The 16979-nt window shown below is 50.3% G+C and overlaps 1 protein-coding gene across 6 annotated transcripts in view; it reads left to right on the top strand.

Annotated features, from left to right (window-relative positions):
* Nucleotides 1–16979, top strand: part of Plxna4 (plexin A4) — a 465281-nt gene that overhangs the window by 420070 nt on the left and 28232 nt on the right. For all 6 annotated transcript variants that reach the window (XR_008214655.1, XR_008214654.1, XR_008214653.1 and 3 more), the window contains exons 22-25: nt 1074–1342; nt 4143–4209; nt 5013–5159; nt 8155–8314. Coding sequence is in view for 2 of the 6 variants with exons in the window: in XM_052722108.1 (XP_052578068.1) it covers nt 1074–1342; nt 4143–4209; nt 5013–5159; nt 8155–8314 (643 nt within the window). In the remaining 4 variants the exon portion in view is untranslated. The remainder of the gene's footprint in view (nt 1–1073; nt 1343–4142; nt 4210–5012; nt 5160–8154; nt 8315–16979) is intronic.

The raw sequence follows: 16979 nt of genomic DNA, 5'->3' as shown, positions 1-16979 counted from the left end.
CATGCCTGCCTGTATGCCACCATGTCCTGCCATGATGATCATGGCCTAAACCTCTGAAACTGTATGCCACCTACTTAAGTGTTTTCCTTTGTGAGAATTGCCATAGTCATGGTGTCTCTTCACAGCAACTGAAACCTTAACTAACACACAAAGTGTGGTGGTAGCAGAGTCCAGGGGGAATCCAGTCATCTTGATTGTTTGACCACAGGACCTTTGGGGATGGAGAAGGAAGGGGTGGGTGTAGCTGGAGTTTTCTCCAGCTCACCTGGCTCCTGCAGCCGCTCAGACACAAGTAAACACACAGAGACTTATATTACTTATAAACTGTATGGCCATGGCAGACTTCTTCCTATCTAGTTCTTATATCTTAAATTAACCCATTTCTATTAATCTATAAGTTGCCATGTGGCTTGTGGCTTACTGGTACTTTACATCTTACTTCTCATGGTGGCAGCGGTGACTGGCAGCGTCTCCTGACTCAGCCTTCCACTTCCCAGAATTCTCCTCTCTGCTTCTCCTGCCTATACTATACTTCCTGCCTGGCTACTGGCCAATCAGCATTTTATTTATCAATCAATCAATCAGTCAGAGCAATACATTCACAGCATACAGAAAGACATCCCCAGCAGGTGGATGTTAGGTTAGCTGGGAGCCCAGGCCTGGTAATCCCTCAGGCAGGACACAAACCACAGCAGTTCTGGTCTTTTAGAGCTCCAGAGAGTTAGGAGGTAGTCTAGGGCATAGGCCCTTCATTGGCTCTGTATCACCATCAGGGAAGAGCTGAGGTTCTAGAGTCTAGCACAGGTAGGTTCAAATCTCATTGCTACGTCTTGGGAACTGTGGCTAACTCTCCTGGTATTAGCGGCTATGTCTCAAAACTGTAGCCACTTCTCTACTTTGTGGGCTGTGATGGAGGTCGAAAAGATACTAGGTCCCACACCTGACACCCGAGAAGGACGTGGCAGTGTTAGCCGGATCAACTGTGCCTAGAATAGAGGGAGTTGGAGCCTATTCTGTGAAGCAGTAAATGGGGCACCCAGGAGCTCATGTTAGGACCCCAAACCTCCCCCCAGGTCCCAGGCTACCGGCAGGAGCGCGTGGAGAAAGGCCTGAAGCTCTTCGCACAGCTCATCAACAATAAGGTGTTCCTGCTATCTTTCATCCGCACTCTTGAGTCTCAACGCAGCTTCTCCATGCGTGACCGAGGTAACGTGGCCTCTCTCATCATGACGGTACTTCAGAGCAAGCTAGAGTATGCCACTGATGTGCTGAAGCAGCTACTGGCTGACCTCATTGATAAGAACCTGGAGAGCAAGAACCACCCCAAGTTACTGCTCAGGAGGTAAGAGAGGCCTACAATGGCCAGCAGGGGCCAGCGTACCCTTACCCCAGCCCAACCCTTGTGTATGGCTCCTGGAGCCCTTCATGCACACCAGGCAGGCTGCAGAGGGATCAGCTATGCCTCCTCAGGATGAAACACTGACCCGTGGGAGGCCAGGCCCACCCATTACCTGCATGCCTACAGCCCAGCTCACCATATATCTGCTTTCCATTATACCCCTGCCTTTCTGCTCCCTGAATTATGTCATTTTCTCCTATAGTTCTGTGTCAGAGGTCAGTTAGGCCATGACCTGGCCTCATTTCGGCCAGGACTAGAAGTAGAAAAAGACCTCAGGCTGTCCATGGGCCAGCAACAAGAGCAACATACAAGACTATAGAAATAAAGCCACTCAGGGCCCTCCCAGACCTGATAAGAATCTACAGTTTAACAGGGAACCAAATAACTTGAATGTGTGTTACAGTTTGAGAAACAGGAAGTGAAAGTCTTTGGGGACAACTGACTCAGTGCAGCCCGGCCATAGGCTCCAGTTTCCCTGATGGACAGCAGGTCCTGACCCTGCTGGACAAAGTTAGATGCTGTTAGGTCTCTCATCACTGTGACCAAACACCTGATCAAGCAAATTCAAACAGAAATGGTTTATTTGGGGTCATGGTTTGGGAAGATTCAGTGCATCATGGTGAGGATCAAGGTAATGGTGGCTATGTGGCCAGTGGCCTTCTACCAGCAAGGTCCCACCTCTTATAGGTTCCATGACCCCTCCAAAAAAACAAAACAAACAAACAAAAAAAAAAACAGTGTCACCACCAGCTGGGGACCCAGTGTTCAAACACATGAACCTGTGGAAAATATCTCATTTGAACCATAACACACTCTTCCTGCCACATGTTTCTCAAACCCACCAGCCTAGACAAGTGTCAGCCATTCCTACCCTGTGATTTTGGCTTGGTTAGAAAACACAGGACTCCCATTCTGTATGGGCATCCATCTGAAGGGTGCCCATTTCTCTTCTCAGCTGTTATTCCAATGCCCAGCCATGGTACAGCTGCAGTTAGAAAACACCATGGAAATCACTACATCCAGCTCTCTGCCCAGACCACTCCATCCTGTCTTCCCGACCCTTTGCCCTGTGGTCTCTCGGTCAGACTCCAGGCCTCAGTGGTGCTTACCCTGTCTGGCAGATAGATAGACTTAGCTTTCCAAATAGCTCGCTTTAGGCTTTTTTTTTTTGGGGGGGGGGGGTACACATTTGCCTGCACAGCTGCAAAAGGCTACAGTGCCAAGGAGAATCCCACAGCTCTGCTAACGACAAGGTAGATAATTTTGATTTTTGTTTTACTTTCGCCTTGTAGCCACCCACTGGCATAATTCTAGGGTTGCCGCCGCCTGCCAGCACTCCCACTGACAATTTCCTGGCATGGTCTCATGGTCTCACTCTGGGTCTCTGTCTCCTCTCCTTGTTTTCTACTTGTGCTCCCCAGATGCTCCTGCACTTTCCTCCCCCACTTCCCTCTGTTCTTTCTGGCTCTCCAGCCCCTACCCTGCCCACCCCCAGCCCCTACCCTGCACCCCCCAGCCCCTATCCCCCGCCCCCAGCCTCTGATAGTCTTCCTTCTTTCTGTTCCCTGGCTTCACTGCATACCAGAAGCTGTCTAAACACCTGGAGGTTTCAGTTATCAGTATTTTCTAGCAACTGTGTATTTCAATTCACCAAACCTGTCTAGACGGACTAGTTTGTCTCTGGTGCTGGCAAACTACTCTTAGTGCGAGTTTCAATCCCTGAATGTGTGCAGCTCAAGCCAGTGACGCTGCCACAGCAGCTTCTTCCTTTCTTCTTTTCTCTTTTGGTTTTCCGAGGCAAGGTTTCTCTGATGAGTCCTGCCTGACCTGGAAGTCACATTGTAGACCAGGCTGGCCTGGAACTTAGAGATCCGCCTGCCTCTGCCTCCCAAGTGCTGGGATTAAAGGCGTGTGCCACCACTGCCCAGTGGCATTTTCTTTTACAAAAGAAAAGAGTAAGTAGGCTTGATTCATGACATAAAAGATGGGGGTTATACTCAAAAAAAGTATTCCCTGCCATGGCAGAAGCTTTCCATAGATGTATGCAGCAGCCTTTGAGATATGACAATGCTAACATATCTGTGATGAGCTATAGATCCCTCTCTGTGTAGCTGCCAAGGCTGTGAGTCGAGATAAAGCAACAGGTTCCATATTGAATACCTTGTCTCTCTACCGTGATTGCCTTCCTATGCCATCTTCTTTCCCATGCCCTGCCCAGTTAGTATCCCCCTGCCTTTTGTTTTGATTTTCTTTCTTTATCAATAGGAATGCATCAGTCCCTCCCCAAGTTCCTTTAAGGTTGTCCTATCCAACAGGAAATCTTCAGCCACACATAATGACTTACACCTAATTGCAGTCGATAAAGTGTACAGACTTCAGCTCCTCAGACACACTGGCCACATTTCAAGTGTTCAGTAGCCACATGTAACCAGCAGCAACTGGATAGCTCAGGTGAAGATCATTGCCATCGCTGTGAAGTGGTATGGGATAGCACCTCTGTAGACAAGGAAGAACCAGCACGCAGCATATGCATGCCCAGAAGCCAAGCTCCAGATTTTCAGAAATAGCTCTGTTCTCAGCCCCAGAGGATTGGCAGGCCATAAGACTCTCCTGTACATTATTAGGTCACCAGACACTGTAATCGGCAAGATGGTGGCAGGTTCTTCCTCACTCTACCCAGTCACAGCCTTTGACCAACTCCTTTTTGTCTTCTTTCCCTGATTCCTTTGGTGACTGATGCCAGGACTGAGTCAGTGGCTGAGAAGATGCTGACCAATTGGTTTACCTTCCTCCTCTACAAGTTCCTCAAGGTAGGATGGGATGAGGACACATTTCCAGGCCTATTAGGGTTCTTCCTCTCCTAGTGGATATAGACCACTGTTCCTATATCCATTCTTATGGACCCCGATGCACCCACCCCACAAGAAATGTAGCTCTTTATTATCAGGAAACTGAATTGAAGAGAGACCCCCGGCTAGTTCCTCCCATGAGGGGCCAATGTACCACTGAGAGGGTTCCGTGTGGTCCTAAAGCTAAATTCCCATTCTTGGCTAAAGACAAGTCACCTGTGAGTCCCCAGTTTTCTCCCCCCTCCCAAGCTCCTCTTTTCCCCCCAATACCAGACTTATGGTACTGATTAAGGGTTCCAGGGCAGGCACACAAGGCATGATGCTGCAGATAAACTGAGGACGTGCTGGGGAGGCAGAAGAGACGAGCTGCTGGCCTTCTAGTTATGAACTTCAGAGGACCAACCTGATTGGTTCACAGAGAAAGCAGGGTGGGGTGGGGTGGGAGAAGGAGCAGAGAGGATAGGAGAAAGGAAGGACGGAAGGAAGGAAGGAAGGAAGGGAGGACGGAAGGAAGGAAGGAAGGAAGGAAGGAAGGAAGAAAGGAAGGAAGGAAGGAAGGAAGGGCAGGTTCCAGACAGGTGGCAGGAAGGAACAGAATCACCTGGGTCCACAGGGTGGGGACCCCTGCAAATCTGAAGAGTACAGAAGAGGAAATGGGAAAAGGGAGCGAAGAAGCAAGCGGGACCAGGAAAGCAAGGACAGTGGGGTGGGCCTGCATTCCCCGGATCTCTGAACCCTCATAGGAGGATCCTTCTCTCACGCAGGAGTGTGCCGGGGAGCCCCTGTTCTCCCTGTTCTGTGCCATCAAGCAGCAGATGGAGAAGGGCCCTATAGACGCCATCACAGGAGAGGCCCGCTACTCCCTGAGTGAGGACAAGCTCATTCGGCAGCAGATCGAATACAAGACCCTGGTGAGCCCTCTCACTGCTCCCCTCAGCTCTGGTAGGTCAGCTTCGGCACTTGGGCAGCCCTGTCCTGAAGAAGGGATGCTGAAAATACTGAGCAGATCACCCTTCCAACTTGGTCTGCTGTAGGGCCCAGGCAGGTGCTCCCCTATGTGCCCGTCTCTGCTCCCTGTGGCCCATGCACCAGGGTACCCAGAGACTCAGCTGTATCTCAGTCACTCTTCAGAGTGGTTCCAGATAAGTGCTGAATTGAGTAGTCAGGGCCCAGTAGGGTTGAGGGTGGAGGTCATGCAGGTAGGGACAGATGCTTGCATAGGCAGGTTCAGATCCTATGGCCAGGCCCCTCAGAACAAAGTGATTTCTGCTTTCTGGAAGGCCACTCTGGTTCTCCTATTGCCGTCTTTCAAAGGGCCCCAGGAATCCCAATAGATTGACTTCCTGAGAACCCAAAGACACAGCCTGTGAGTGAGGCTTCTGCTCCTTCTCATTTCCCGGCTCACAGAAGAAAGTCACAGACTGCAATTAAAATGAAGAAGAGGGAACACACCCTTCCAAAAATAGAGGCTTGAATGGATTTCTTAATGAGAGAGGAATACCTTTAAATGTCTCCTGTCCCACCCTCCTTCATCCCCCTGCAACACGGTGAACTGTGATCACAATCATGCTCTGTCCCCAAATTGCAGCAGCCTTTATTTCCACGGGCTGAAAGATTGTGCCCGGTTGGAGTCAGGTGACAGACTTACAGAGAATGGGAAGAAATCATTAAGTTGGAAAGATCTGAAGACAGGCTGGAAAGGACGGAAGAGAATTGGGCAGTGATTTTGCTTGGAGATGGCAGGGCTGCGGGGAAGGGTGTTCCTCCATGTGATGGGGACACTCCATCCAGGGGTGATGCAGGAAGATGGTATTGCACCAGGACAGACAGAGCAGCAGAGACTCCTGCTGAGCAGCTCAACTATAAAGGTGGGAAGTGTGGGGGACATGCAATGACCAGAGGAGCCCCGGGAGCTCTGATTTGCTGATAGTGACCTTGTCCTGATGGAGGTTGAGTTGGCACAGTCATGGAAGTGCTCCAGGATTTACATTGCAATATCAGGGAGCCTGCTGGAGTGCTAGACACTCCCCTGGTTACCTGCCAGGGAGCTTACTAGAAGACTATGTGCCTGCCAGGTTACCTGCCTGAGTGCTAGATATCCGGGAACTTGCTGGGGTATAAGATTCATACCGGGTTACCTGCCAAAATGTTAGATGTGTGTCCCCTGGGAGCCAACTAGCTGTCTAGGAGTCCCCCCACTAGGAGCCTATTTGAAGGCTGCATTCCTTCTCAGGAACCTGATAGAATGCTTAATGTTCTCTGGGAGTCCACCAGATGGCTAGAGCCTCTCTGGGAACTGGTAGAGATGGCGCCAGGTGGATGATTCTAAAGCAGTTAAGAGCCAGGGGTAGAAGACATTTTTCTGAGCCTGGGGCCCTTTCCTTTGTGGGCTACTGCTTCCACTCTGGAAGATGGGTGCTTGCCCTGGAGCACGCTGTGAGAGATCACCCTGAAGTCTCTGCTTCATGGTCCTTCTGGGGAAAGAGTTCGGACAAGGCTATATTGCTGCCAAGAGGAGAATGAACTGCCCATCTCTGGCCTGGCAACAGGCCAGCATGGTGGCCAGAGCAGGAGGGAGGGGGTGGCTGGGAGAAGGCCCTCATAGACATTTAGCTCAGAGGCCTGGCCTCCCATATTTTCAGTTCAGGACATTTTGAAGGTGAGAGTATGATTTTTATAGATTTAGGGTTCCCCACCCCCCTTCTTCTTAATGGAATAAGCATGTTCCCCATTTGTGCTCATAGCAGTCTAGCTGCTAATGAGAGGCAGGAATCCAGGGCTAGGGTTCTGATTACCACCACATGGAGCAGGAGGAGGGCTGGAGTCTGGTTCTGCAAGCCAGATGGGGCTATTGGGAAATGGTTACTGGGAGGGGCATGGGGTGTTGAAGTTCTGAGGAGAGGGACACAGAGCGCTCAGGCTCCAGGGACATCTGGCCTCAAGTCCCCCAGTACCCGGGCCTCTCTGCCTGGCTCTTGTAAACCCCTGATCATTCCTATACTCCCATAACCCCCTTCCTGTTCCCCTGAGATCCACCCAGGGAGCCCCAAAGTATCAGTGATACAGAAAGAACCCACTATGAGGATGGCCAGTGGAACGCTTTGAACTTCTTAAAGGAAGCAAACAGCTGGAGAAGCAGTTTTAATTTTCCCACCTCTCTCTGAAATAAGAACTAGAGGCCGTGCATGAGCAGCAGCCTCATCACTTGACCAGGACTGCAGGTTCACAGCCAGGGAGGCCTCTTGGGGGGGCCTGAAGCTGTAGTTTTTAAAGGGCACCTTTTTATACTTAAAGAATACATTAAGTTTCTAATAGATCCAGCAGCCCCCAATCAGCCTGAAAGGCTTCCCCAAACCAAAGCTATTAAATCTTTTAAAACAGGAGCCCAGTTTCTCATTAGTACTGAGCATGTGTGTGAGGGTATGTTTGAGTGCATACGTGTGGGGGGGGGGGGTGGAGAGGGAGAGAGGGAGTTGCGATTGTGTATTAGAGGAATAACAAAAAGAGTGATACATGAAGTGGGGTTTGGAGTAATGGTCTAGATATGCTAATGGGGTGTCCCCTCGCACACAGGTGTACAAGCGAGGGACTACACATGCGTGCATACTTCTGTATCTCTTCTGTTATAGACTCTCTCTCTCTGCCATCACTTTCTTCACAGAACACTGTTCCCTTTAGGAAATCAGAGCATCTGTCCTGATAGCAGTTTGAGGATACAGCTTATACTCCTGCAGTGATGTTGAAGACATGGGGTCATCCTGCCTCTCTGGACAGGATGGAGTTGCTCTGACCCCTCCATAGTCCACTATGGGGAGGAGTCATTCATGAAGGATCCCAGAGTGCTGCTGAGATCTGAGAGTCTCTCGCACTGTCCTCATCCATGTGACCTCTCCCTGCTCCCCTCAGGTCCTGAGCTGTGCCAGTCCAGATAATGCCAACAGCCCAGAGGTCCCAGTGAAGATTCTCAACTGTGACACCATCACCCAGGTCAAGGAGAAGATCCTGGACGCCATCTTCAAGAATGTGCCATGCTCCCACCGGCCCAAGGCTGCAGACATGGACCTGGGTAAGAGGGCTGCTTCCCAGGGCTAACCCTGTGGCTAGTCTTGGTCACTTTGCGCCTGCTCGGGTCAGCAGTAAGTGGAGCTGAGCTTCAGGGAACAGAGAAGAAGCAGTGTGTGGAGGGATGCAGGCTGAGTTTGCCTTTGTAGTCTGCTTGGGATTGGTGGGAGAAGGTCCATGGGCCTCAAACAGAAGAGGGGGCAAAGGTCACTAGGTACTCTGTTGGCCAACCTTCCTGGCAGGGAATGCCTCTGTGGTCCTTCGAGTGGCTGAGGGCTGGGATTGCAGGTGTCATATCTAAATGAGGGATGTAAATGCAAAGCCTGCTCTTCCAAGTCCCTGTGGCCAAGGTCTCAACCCTGCCTTTGTTCCCTCCAGGCTCTCCCTCCCCTCTGTGCTGTGCCTATAATTTTTGCTGAATACTCACAGCTCGAGGGATCCGGGTCAGCCATGAAGGATGGAGAGAGAATAGAGGAAAATGAGATGTGATGGCCTGCTGTGGAGCAGGATGACACGGTATCTGAGTGTTCCATGAAGAGATGGCAGAGCCTGTATAAACAAGGGCATTCCACCCAGGGCCATTTGTACTTTGCCTGAGTGCTCTGCAGAATGTCATACTGGGGATGCCTTCTGCAGGAGGCGCTGAAGAGACCAGGATGGAAAGGGGCAATTTGAGCATTGTTGTGGCGCCTGGATGCAAGGCCTGATGTCGCTAGGTCCTTGCTATAGGACCTTGTCCAAAGTACTTAAACTATCTGTGCATTCTTCCTATGAGGTAGAGATCATTACAGCAACTACTTCATAGGAAGAGTTCAGTGGGGTGATGCACTGAAAGTCTTTATGTGGGGCGTCTCCACCATGGAGGGGAAGACGCTGCTTAGGGATGCTGGCTGTGACTGTTTGTGGATCCTGGAGGGTTGTGAGGATAGTGTGAAGTCCTGGCAACATGGTGGGGTGGGAAGAGCCCCCAGAAGCCCTGAGCACCCATCTGGCCTCTAAGCTGGCTTCCGCTAAGCCGAATGAGACAGATGGGCATCTATGATTTTGCTCAAATCCAGGGTGATTTTTCAGCCTCCTACCCCAACTGCCACCTCCCCCCAGATTCTGATGCCTAAAGATCCCAAGCATCAGAATATTCTGTTATCTCCTTGAATGTCTCATATCCCCCTCTTAACCCTGTCCTCTCTCACTGGGCTTAAGACTAGATGTGTGCAGGACCCTGTGCCCTTCTTCTTGGGAGGTGTCTTTAGGTGTCTTGTTCTTGGGGCATGGAGGAGTCTATTCACCAGGGGAGTTGGGGGTGTGTATCCATGGATGTATCCCAGGGCACCAGTCCTTTGAAGTGGGTGGACTTGTATGTCAGTATGCATTTAACCCATGTCTGCTGCCATGAGGGGCCCCATAGATTAATGGAGCAAGGGCCCCTGCTGTAGAACCAGTGGGGAACCATGGTTCCAGGATGGAGGGCTGTGGTGCCAATCTCTCTCAAACCATTCCAGAGTACTCTCTAATGGCTTGAGTGGGATAACCAGGTAGCACCCATATTTGTATTGTTGTTTTATCTATGAGCCCAGGGTGGGGCCACCCCTCAGATCCTCAGCATCAGTATCTGTGAAGTGAGTGAGGGCCTGGGAAGAGCTGGTAGAGAGCATGGGTGCTGGAAGGCAAAGGAACCACTGAGCATGTGTCCTGTGCTTGAGAACAGGGTGGCTGCATAAGGAGCCAAGCAGTGTCCTACTCCACGTGAACAAGTAGGGCTCAGTTGCTACTGGGGGATAGCTCTTTGCTATATTAAAAGCCAGTGGGTGGCTGTGTGAGCTTCAGCCCTGATGGAGTTCAGGAAGGGTGGGACCAACATTTTACATCAAACTCCAAGCAGAGCAAATGTGTACCTCCTATGCATGCTGGCTGTCCTAGAGAGATTGTGTTGGGGCTAGTGACTGCTCTGTATGACCAATCTCTTCCTGGAGACCTCCCACCCTGAATGTGGGAGAGGAAGAAACTGCTGGCTAGTTGTAGAGAATTGCTCCCCTCAGAGATCAGAGGATGCAAACCTATCAAGTATGTCTTCAGTGAAGAAGTGTAACGTGCCTCTCATAGTGTGTCTCACAGCCACAGTTAGAAGTCATCTTGAATGGAGGCTCCAGCATCCAAAGAAATCATTTCCTTCCATCCTTTATGAGAGAAGGAAGTCTGAGGGATGCTAAATCCCAGGGCCTACCAGAGGGTGGTTGTCCCCTTGACCAATAGGCTGCAGAGGCCCTGCAAAGGCCACCTCCCTCCAAGTGAAAGGGTCTCCAGTACTACAGTACTCACTGTGGTAGCTTGCCTTACTCTAAGCAAGTGGGTCTCCAGTACTGTAGTACTCAATACATGCTGTAGTAACTCAAACCCAGGTGATAGAGCAGGCTCCCCCTCCCACTTCCATGCTCTTGAGGTTGCCCTAAGAGGAATCACACTACCCTTAGCAGGATAGTTATAGCAGGGATCCATAAGCTAGCGTAAACTCAGGACTCAGTCACACTAGTGTGAACCTAAGATATGTCCCATGAGAGATGGTGTCCTGCTGTGTTTCCCCAAGGGCCTCCCTGCTTAGCCCAGCTGTTCCTTTTTTTTTTTTTTTTAATTAAAGCAGGAGTTTGGAGCAGCGCCCCCAAACTCTGATTTTCTTCAGACCAAAACTAGGTTGCAAAGCATGGAAATTGAAGCCTCCTTAGATACCCAAAAGTCATTTCTGTGCCTGGCCATGTGGGGAGAGGGCGGTGAGGTGACTTGTCCATGGAGATAAAAGTGCTTTGAAAGCTTAAATCAAGGTATCAAAAACAATGTCATTGTTACCACAAATCGATCTATGCCAAGGGCTACCCGGCCACCTGGTACACAGACTGACTGAGGCCCTGTCATCCCTGGACAGAGCCAAGATAGTGGAGCACCCTCCACTCCATTTCCTTGAGCCTCTTGCTTCCACACTGGTGGGTGTGTGGCACAAGCTTCCTCCTCTCCCCAGATGACCAGCCCCTGTCCCAGACTTGATGGAAGGAAGAAGTCCCTCTAACACTTCTATTATCATCCTAAAGAAATCCATCCCCAGCCCACTCCTGCCTGGCATGAGTTGTATTTTCATCTTCCCAATGGTCCAACCTGCAGCTGCCATCCCGGCACATCTACTCCTGGCTGCTTGGATTGGAGCTTTCCCAGCATTCCCTTCATCTCTCCATGAGCTTTGTCCAGTCCCAGATGTTAAAGTAATGTGGGCAGTTGTGATTGGCAGGGATCCGTGGGAAACAGAGCCAATACCCCACTTGCACAGTGGTATGATGCATACCCATTCAGTGTTCTATTGCTCACTGCCAGTGGTGTGTTCTACCTTGTCCAGGAGATCTTCATCACATTAGATAAAGCACGCTGTGGTCAGATGACTTGATCCAACAAACTGTAGGGTTTGTAAGTGCTCTAGTGTGTTTAAGCTGGGGTAAGCCAGGATGCATTTTTACGTATATGGTCTGTTTAGGATGGGCTTATCTGGGCGTGACTCAGGGTAAGTTGAAGGGCCTCTCTCTCTCTCTCTCTCTCTCTCTCTCTCTCTGGGGGGGGGGGCATCTTGTACAGAATTGACCATATGATTTTGGAGGCTGGCAAGTCCAAACTGCAGGGTGCACTGGAAGGCTAGAGGCCCAGGGAGTAGCTTAGGGCCACTGCCTACAGAATTCCCTCTGGCTCATGGATGGCCAGCTCTTTGCTCTCTGTGGGCCTTCAACTGATTGGATGAAGCCCACCCACATTCTGGAGAGTAATTGCTTTACCCCACGTCCCTGGTTTTAAATGTTAATCTTATATGCATGCCCATACCTCACACAAATAGGCCAAATAATGTTTTGCCAAGTGTCTTGGTACTAGGGCCCTGCCAAGTTGTCACATAAATTTCACCATCACTATCACAGGACCCAAAGCGAAGGACACAGGGTCTGCCTGACCTACAGACTGTTGGATATATGGAAGGAAAGATAGTCACAGAGAGAGGCTTTAGAGTGCGGGGTTCTCCAAGCACTTCACTCTGCATGTATGAGCTGGCCCCATCAGTGCACAGCCGTGGCTACCTGGAGAACCTGGACAGGGACCTGCTTGCATCGCCCATCTTCAGGGCATACCTGTTGTAAGCTGGCTGCCAGGAGTGGTGGCCACTAGGAGAAGCTCACTTCGGCCGGCCGAGCATAGCAGCAGGGGCAGAGAGGGCATTTTTCTCTCTAAGGAATGCTTCTTGACGCCTCCTTCTACCCGCCAGAGGGAATAAAAATGTTAACCTTCGGCTTCCTAGCACAAGTAGGGAGTCAGCGGCTCGGAGAGGCACAGTGCTAGGTCTATGTCTCACAACGGGGAGGTGGAGAGAAGACCCATTTTCTTCCCTGGTCTCCTCCACAGGCCTTTCTTCTCTCTCTGCTACTGCCTGTGACCTCCAGCCATTCCTCTGATTTAAGCCAACGCTCTGTCAATAGCCCTGGATATCTAACAACCCACCTCTGTCTTACCACTGAGGTCATTCTGAAACATAGATTTTTTTTTCAAATAAGAAATCCCTGTATGCAATAAAAGTTACACCCTCTTCTGGGTGAAATATAAAGAGTTCATGGCAGCTGTCTCTTCCCCGTTTGCATTTTCTGCTGAACGATGGGAAGGACAGATAAAGATAATGGGATTTCTTCTTTTTTTACTTCGTAACCCGCCCTCCCTGGAAGGTGGAAGTACAACAAATTGGATTGTGAGTGAGTCTGTCCTCTGTCCCTGGTGCCTGGAGCAGGGCATGGACCTGTGGGCAGCGCTGCGGTGAGACAGGTCTCTGCCTGCAATTTTCTCTTGATACATGCATATGAATGCCAGGGTCACCTTCCTTCTGCCCCGTGGCCACCACCTGCCTGTTTAATTCTGTTTTGACCCAGCACACGGTCTGGAGCCAGACTGTCAGAGGATATCCACCAGAACTTGAGTTGGTGGTGCGGCCTTGTGATCCCAGCTGTGGAGGAGGCTGATGCAGGACCCAAGTTCAAGGCAGATATGGCCAGGCTACAGATTGAGTTCAAGGCTAGCCTGGGCATCTTGTTAGACCTTAACTCTGAGTATAAAATGAAAACGAGTATAGTGCTTGTCTTACATACATAAGACGCTGAGCTCTAAAGTCCTCTGAGCTGTGGCTAGGTTCTCCTCTGCCTCTCACGTGACTAGTCGGGGCAGGGTACTTCACAGTTTATAAGGCCTAGGTTGCATTTCTATTTTTGAAATTACTCCTCTTGAGCCCTAAATTTCATAGTTCAGTCCTGTTCTACTTGAGAACTTGCTATCGTGATGTCTTCTTTTTAACAAAACAGTTTTAGATGGTCTCATCCCCCACACTGTGGTCAGTTTTCTTACTCTTTCTTGGTTTTTTTCAAAGGTCTGGGGATTGAACGTGGGACCTTGTGCATGCCAGACAAGCCCTCTACCACTGAGCTATATCCCCAGACCTCTTTTTACTTTTGACTTTGAGACAGTCTCCACTAAGTTGTCCAGGCTGACCCAGGCACTTTTGAACTTCTAATTCTCCTGCCTCGACCTCACACGTAGCTAGGATTACAGTTCTACAGTACTAAGTACTAAATTTCTAACCTCTTGAGCACTCACTCCATACCCACTATCCTGTCACAGCTTTTCCAGTTGCTTGTGGTCTCTGTCCCAGATCCTTCAGGGTAGTGAGTATGGAGAGAGTCAGGACCCTTTGCATCTGCTCACAGGTGTGCACAAGAGAATCTTGTTCCTCTTCCAGTCTCCCATGGGTTCTATGTGATGGGACTGTGTGGACTTCTGGGGCCAGTCTGCCACAGGGCCCGAGGGGGTGGAAGAAGAGGTACCTGTTGGAAAGTGGGGCCTCTAGGCTCTGGCTCTCCTGATGCAACCTCCTTCTCACTTTGCCTGTCCACATCAGCCCTTTGGAAGCCTCCTGGGACAAGACTGCCCGAGAGTGACCACAGACAGGAGAGCTGGGCTCTGGGCTGTCACAAAGTAGGAAGCATCCCCTGCCTAGAATAAATGAGGAAATGAGCTATACTGCTATGGCTCCCCACCCTTTCTCTCTGCCTCTCTACCTCTATCTCTGTCTGTCTGTCTGTCTCTCCATCTCTCCCCCTCTCCCCCTCCCGTGTGTGTGTGTGTGTGTGTGTGTGTACACATCCATGCATGTGTGAGCCTACCTGTAGACAATGCTGCAAGGGCCAGGGCTGGAACTGCTGAGGTACTGTGGGAGCTGTTTATCCCTCAGTATAGCATCTGACTAGGCGCTCTCTTGGAGGCAGTGTCCCCTTCCAGGTCAGGTGATGCCTTCTCCACTCTGAGCTTGGATCTCCACTGGTAACCACATACCTCCTTACAAATGTGTGTACACACCATTCCCATCTTCCATCAACAGTTCCAAGTGCTTCTGGCCCATGTCCTGAACACTCCTGTGATCTGTGCCCTGCCTCCTTTCTGTCTTTGCCAACCCCTCATGTTTCTGTCTTGAAGAAAAGTAGCCTTTTGGGGGGAGGTCTCTCTGCTCAAATTGCTCCAAGACTGGCCTCAGCCCTTACCTTTTCCGCAGCCTTCGGCTCAACCTCCCACACCATGGCCTGGCCTGCTGAATCTTGTGGGCATCTTCTGATAGCCAAAGTCCCTCAAGCCTTTCACTCCAACCTACTCATTCATACTTACGGATTCGTGAGGGTCACACAAGGGCCACGTTGGACCAGAATATCCAGCCCTTGTTAGCTAGGCAGAGGCATACTATCCTTCACAGTCTAGCTGGGGCAGCCCTTTTTACCTGGCTCTGCTCACACTGTGCTCCTTCCTTTCTCCATCTAGCCCCCTTGGGGAGCTCAGTAAAGACAAGGGTCTTGTTCACTTGTTATCTGTCCTGCACTGCACTGTCCAGACCCCCCATACCAACAACAGACGTAGTATGGTGAGAGTGGGGCTCTGAGACTTCCCACGTTTGCCATTTCAACATGGCAGTCACATCACACACCTCTTCCAGATGGTATGCTCGGTGTTTTCATCTTCAGAAATATTGTCAGGAGTTACCCGGACCCCAGGATCATGTCATTCACTGAGCTTGGCACCTCATTCAGTGCCTGGCAGAGTTCCCCTACCCTTACTGGCTTTTAGGGCAGCCCCATCTGTCTCAGCATCCACCCAGAACACTGCCATGGGCTGACTTGTCACACAGTCCCTTGGCTATCCTGACATGGTCACCTCATACAGAGCAAAACAGGGACACACAGAGGTGGTTTTTATTTTTTTTTAATTTTTATGACATTTATTTTGTTTACATGTGGGGTTGGGAAGCACACGGGTTCTACATCACACATATGGATGTTAGAGGACTTAAACTCAAAGGACTCACGTCTCTCCTTCCACAGTGTGTGTCCTGGGGATTGAACTCAGGTCTTTAGGCTTGGTGGCAAGCACCTTACCTGCTGAGCCATCTCACCAGTCCAAGGGTATTTTTAAGACTGGTTATCATAGGTTATAGTAGACACTCATCTGGTGCAAAGAGCATGGAACTAGGGATTTGAAGACCTGAGCTCTTTTCCTTCTCTGCATTTTTAAACACCTAATGCTGAACATGCCATAATACAGAGCACAAAAGAAGGTGTGGCCACTCCCCGGGGCCTCCTGAGCTGATACAGACAGTGGTGCATGCAGCATGATGGAAGGCCTACTCTACCTCCCAAGTTCATCTTAGGTTTGTGACTCCTGGATGGGGTAAGGGTTTCTGAACCCAGGTTGCAGATCAGGAGGGCTGGCTGCTCATAGGACCGGGAGAGCAACTGGCTTTGGCTTGATTCGGCCTCTCCTTGGTGCCTGCCTTCCTCCCTAGAGCTCAATGGCTCACACTACCAGAGCAAGCTCATGAAGTAGGACAAGAACATCCAGAAGACTGAGCCCAAGTCCACAGTTAGATTTTCCTGAGGCATACCAAATGTACAGGAAATCTTCAATATTTATTTGGTGAAGAGGTGACTAAGTGAATGAACAAATGAATGAATGAGGGGGGCAGTGAGAGTCTAGATGAAGGACTGAGAGTGGAGCTCTTGGTCTTCAGAATCTGGGTTTTCAACATGGTGGGCATAGGACATATGGAACAGTATATGGGTGGGAAGCCAGAAGCCAGAGCCAGCCTCTGGGAGGTTCTAGGACCTCATGGAAGGTTGGTCAGTGTAGACATACAATGGAAATGGAGCTCTCCAGTGGGGTCAATGTAGAGACCCTGGCCAAGTCTGCCTGGGAATTCAGGAGTGCCTTCCAGTTGTACTCCCACACTCCTCTCCACCCAGAGATCAGCTCTGTGGCCAGTTGGTGGCCATTGCTTCCTTGTCACAGGCCCCAGGAATGGAATTTCCAACAGCAGCTACCCAGCCCCCAGGTTTTCTTTGATCAACAGTAGATTGGGATGGCACAGAACTTCATTATTTTTTAAAAAAAATCTTTCTGATCGTTTAGGTAAAAAGCACATAGCAATTTTTCTGTGTAAGAAGTAACAAAAGCCGGGCGGTGGTGGCGCACGCCTTTAATCCCAGCACTCGGGAGGCAGAGCCAGGCGGATCTCTGTGAGTTCGAGGTCAGCCTGGTCTCCAAAGCGAGTTCCAGGAAAGGCGCAAAGCTAC

Source organism: Peromyscus californicus, unplaced genomic scaffold (assembly GCF_007827085.1).
Source record: "Peromyscus californicus insignis strain IS unplaced genomic scaffold, ASM782708v3 Scaffold_6__1_contigs__length_162567912, whole genome shotgun sequence".
In the NCBI taxonomy this organism is placed as follows: domain Eukaryota; kingdom Metazoa; phylum Chordata; class Mammalia; order Rodentia; family Cricetidae; genus Peromyscus; species Peromyscus californicus.
This window is presented reverse-complemented; position numbering and strand designations above follow the sequence as displayed.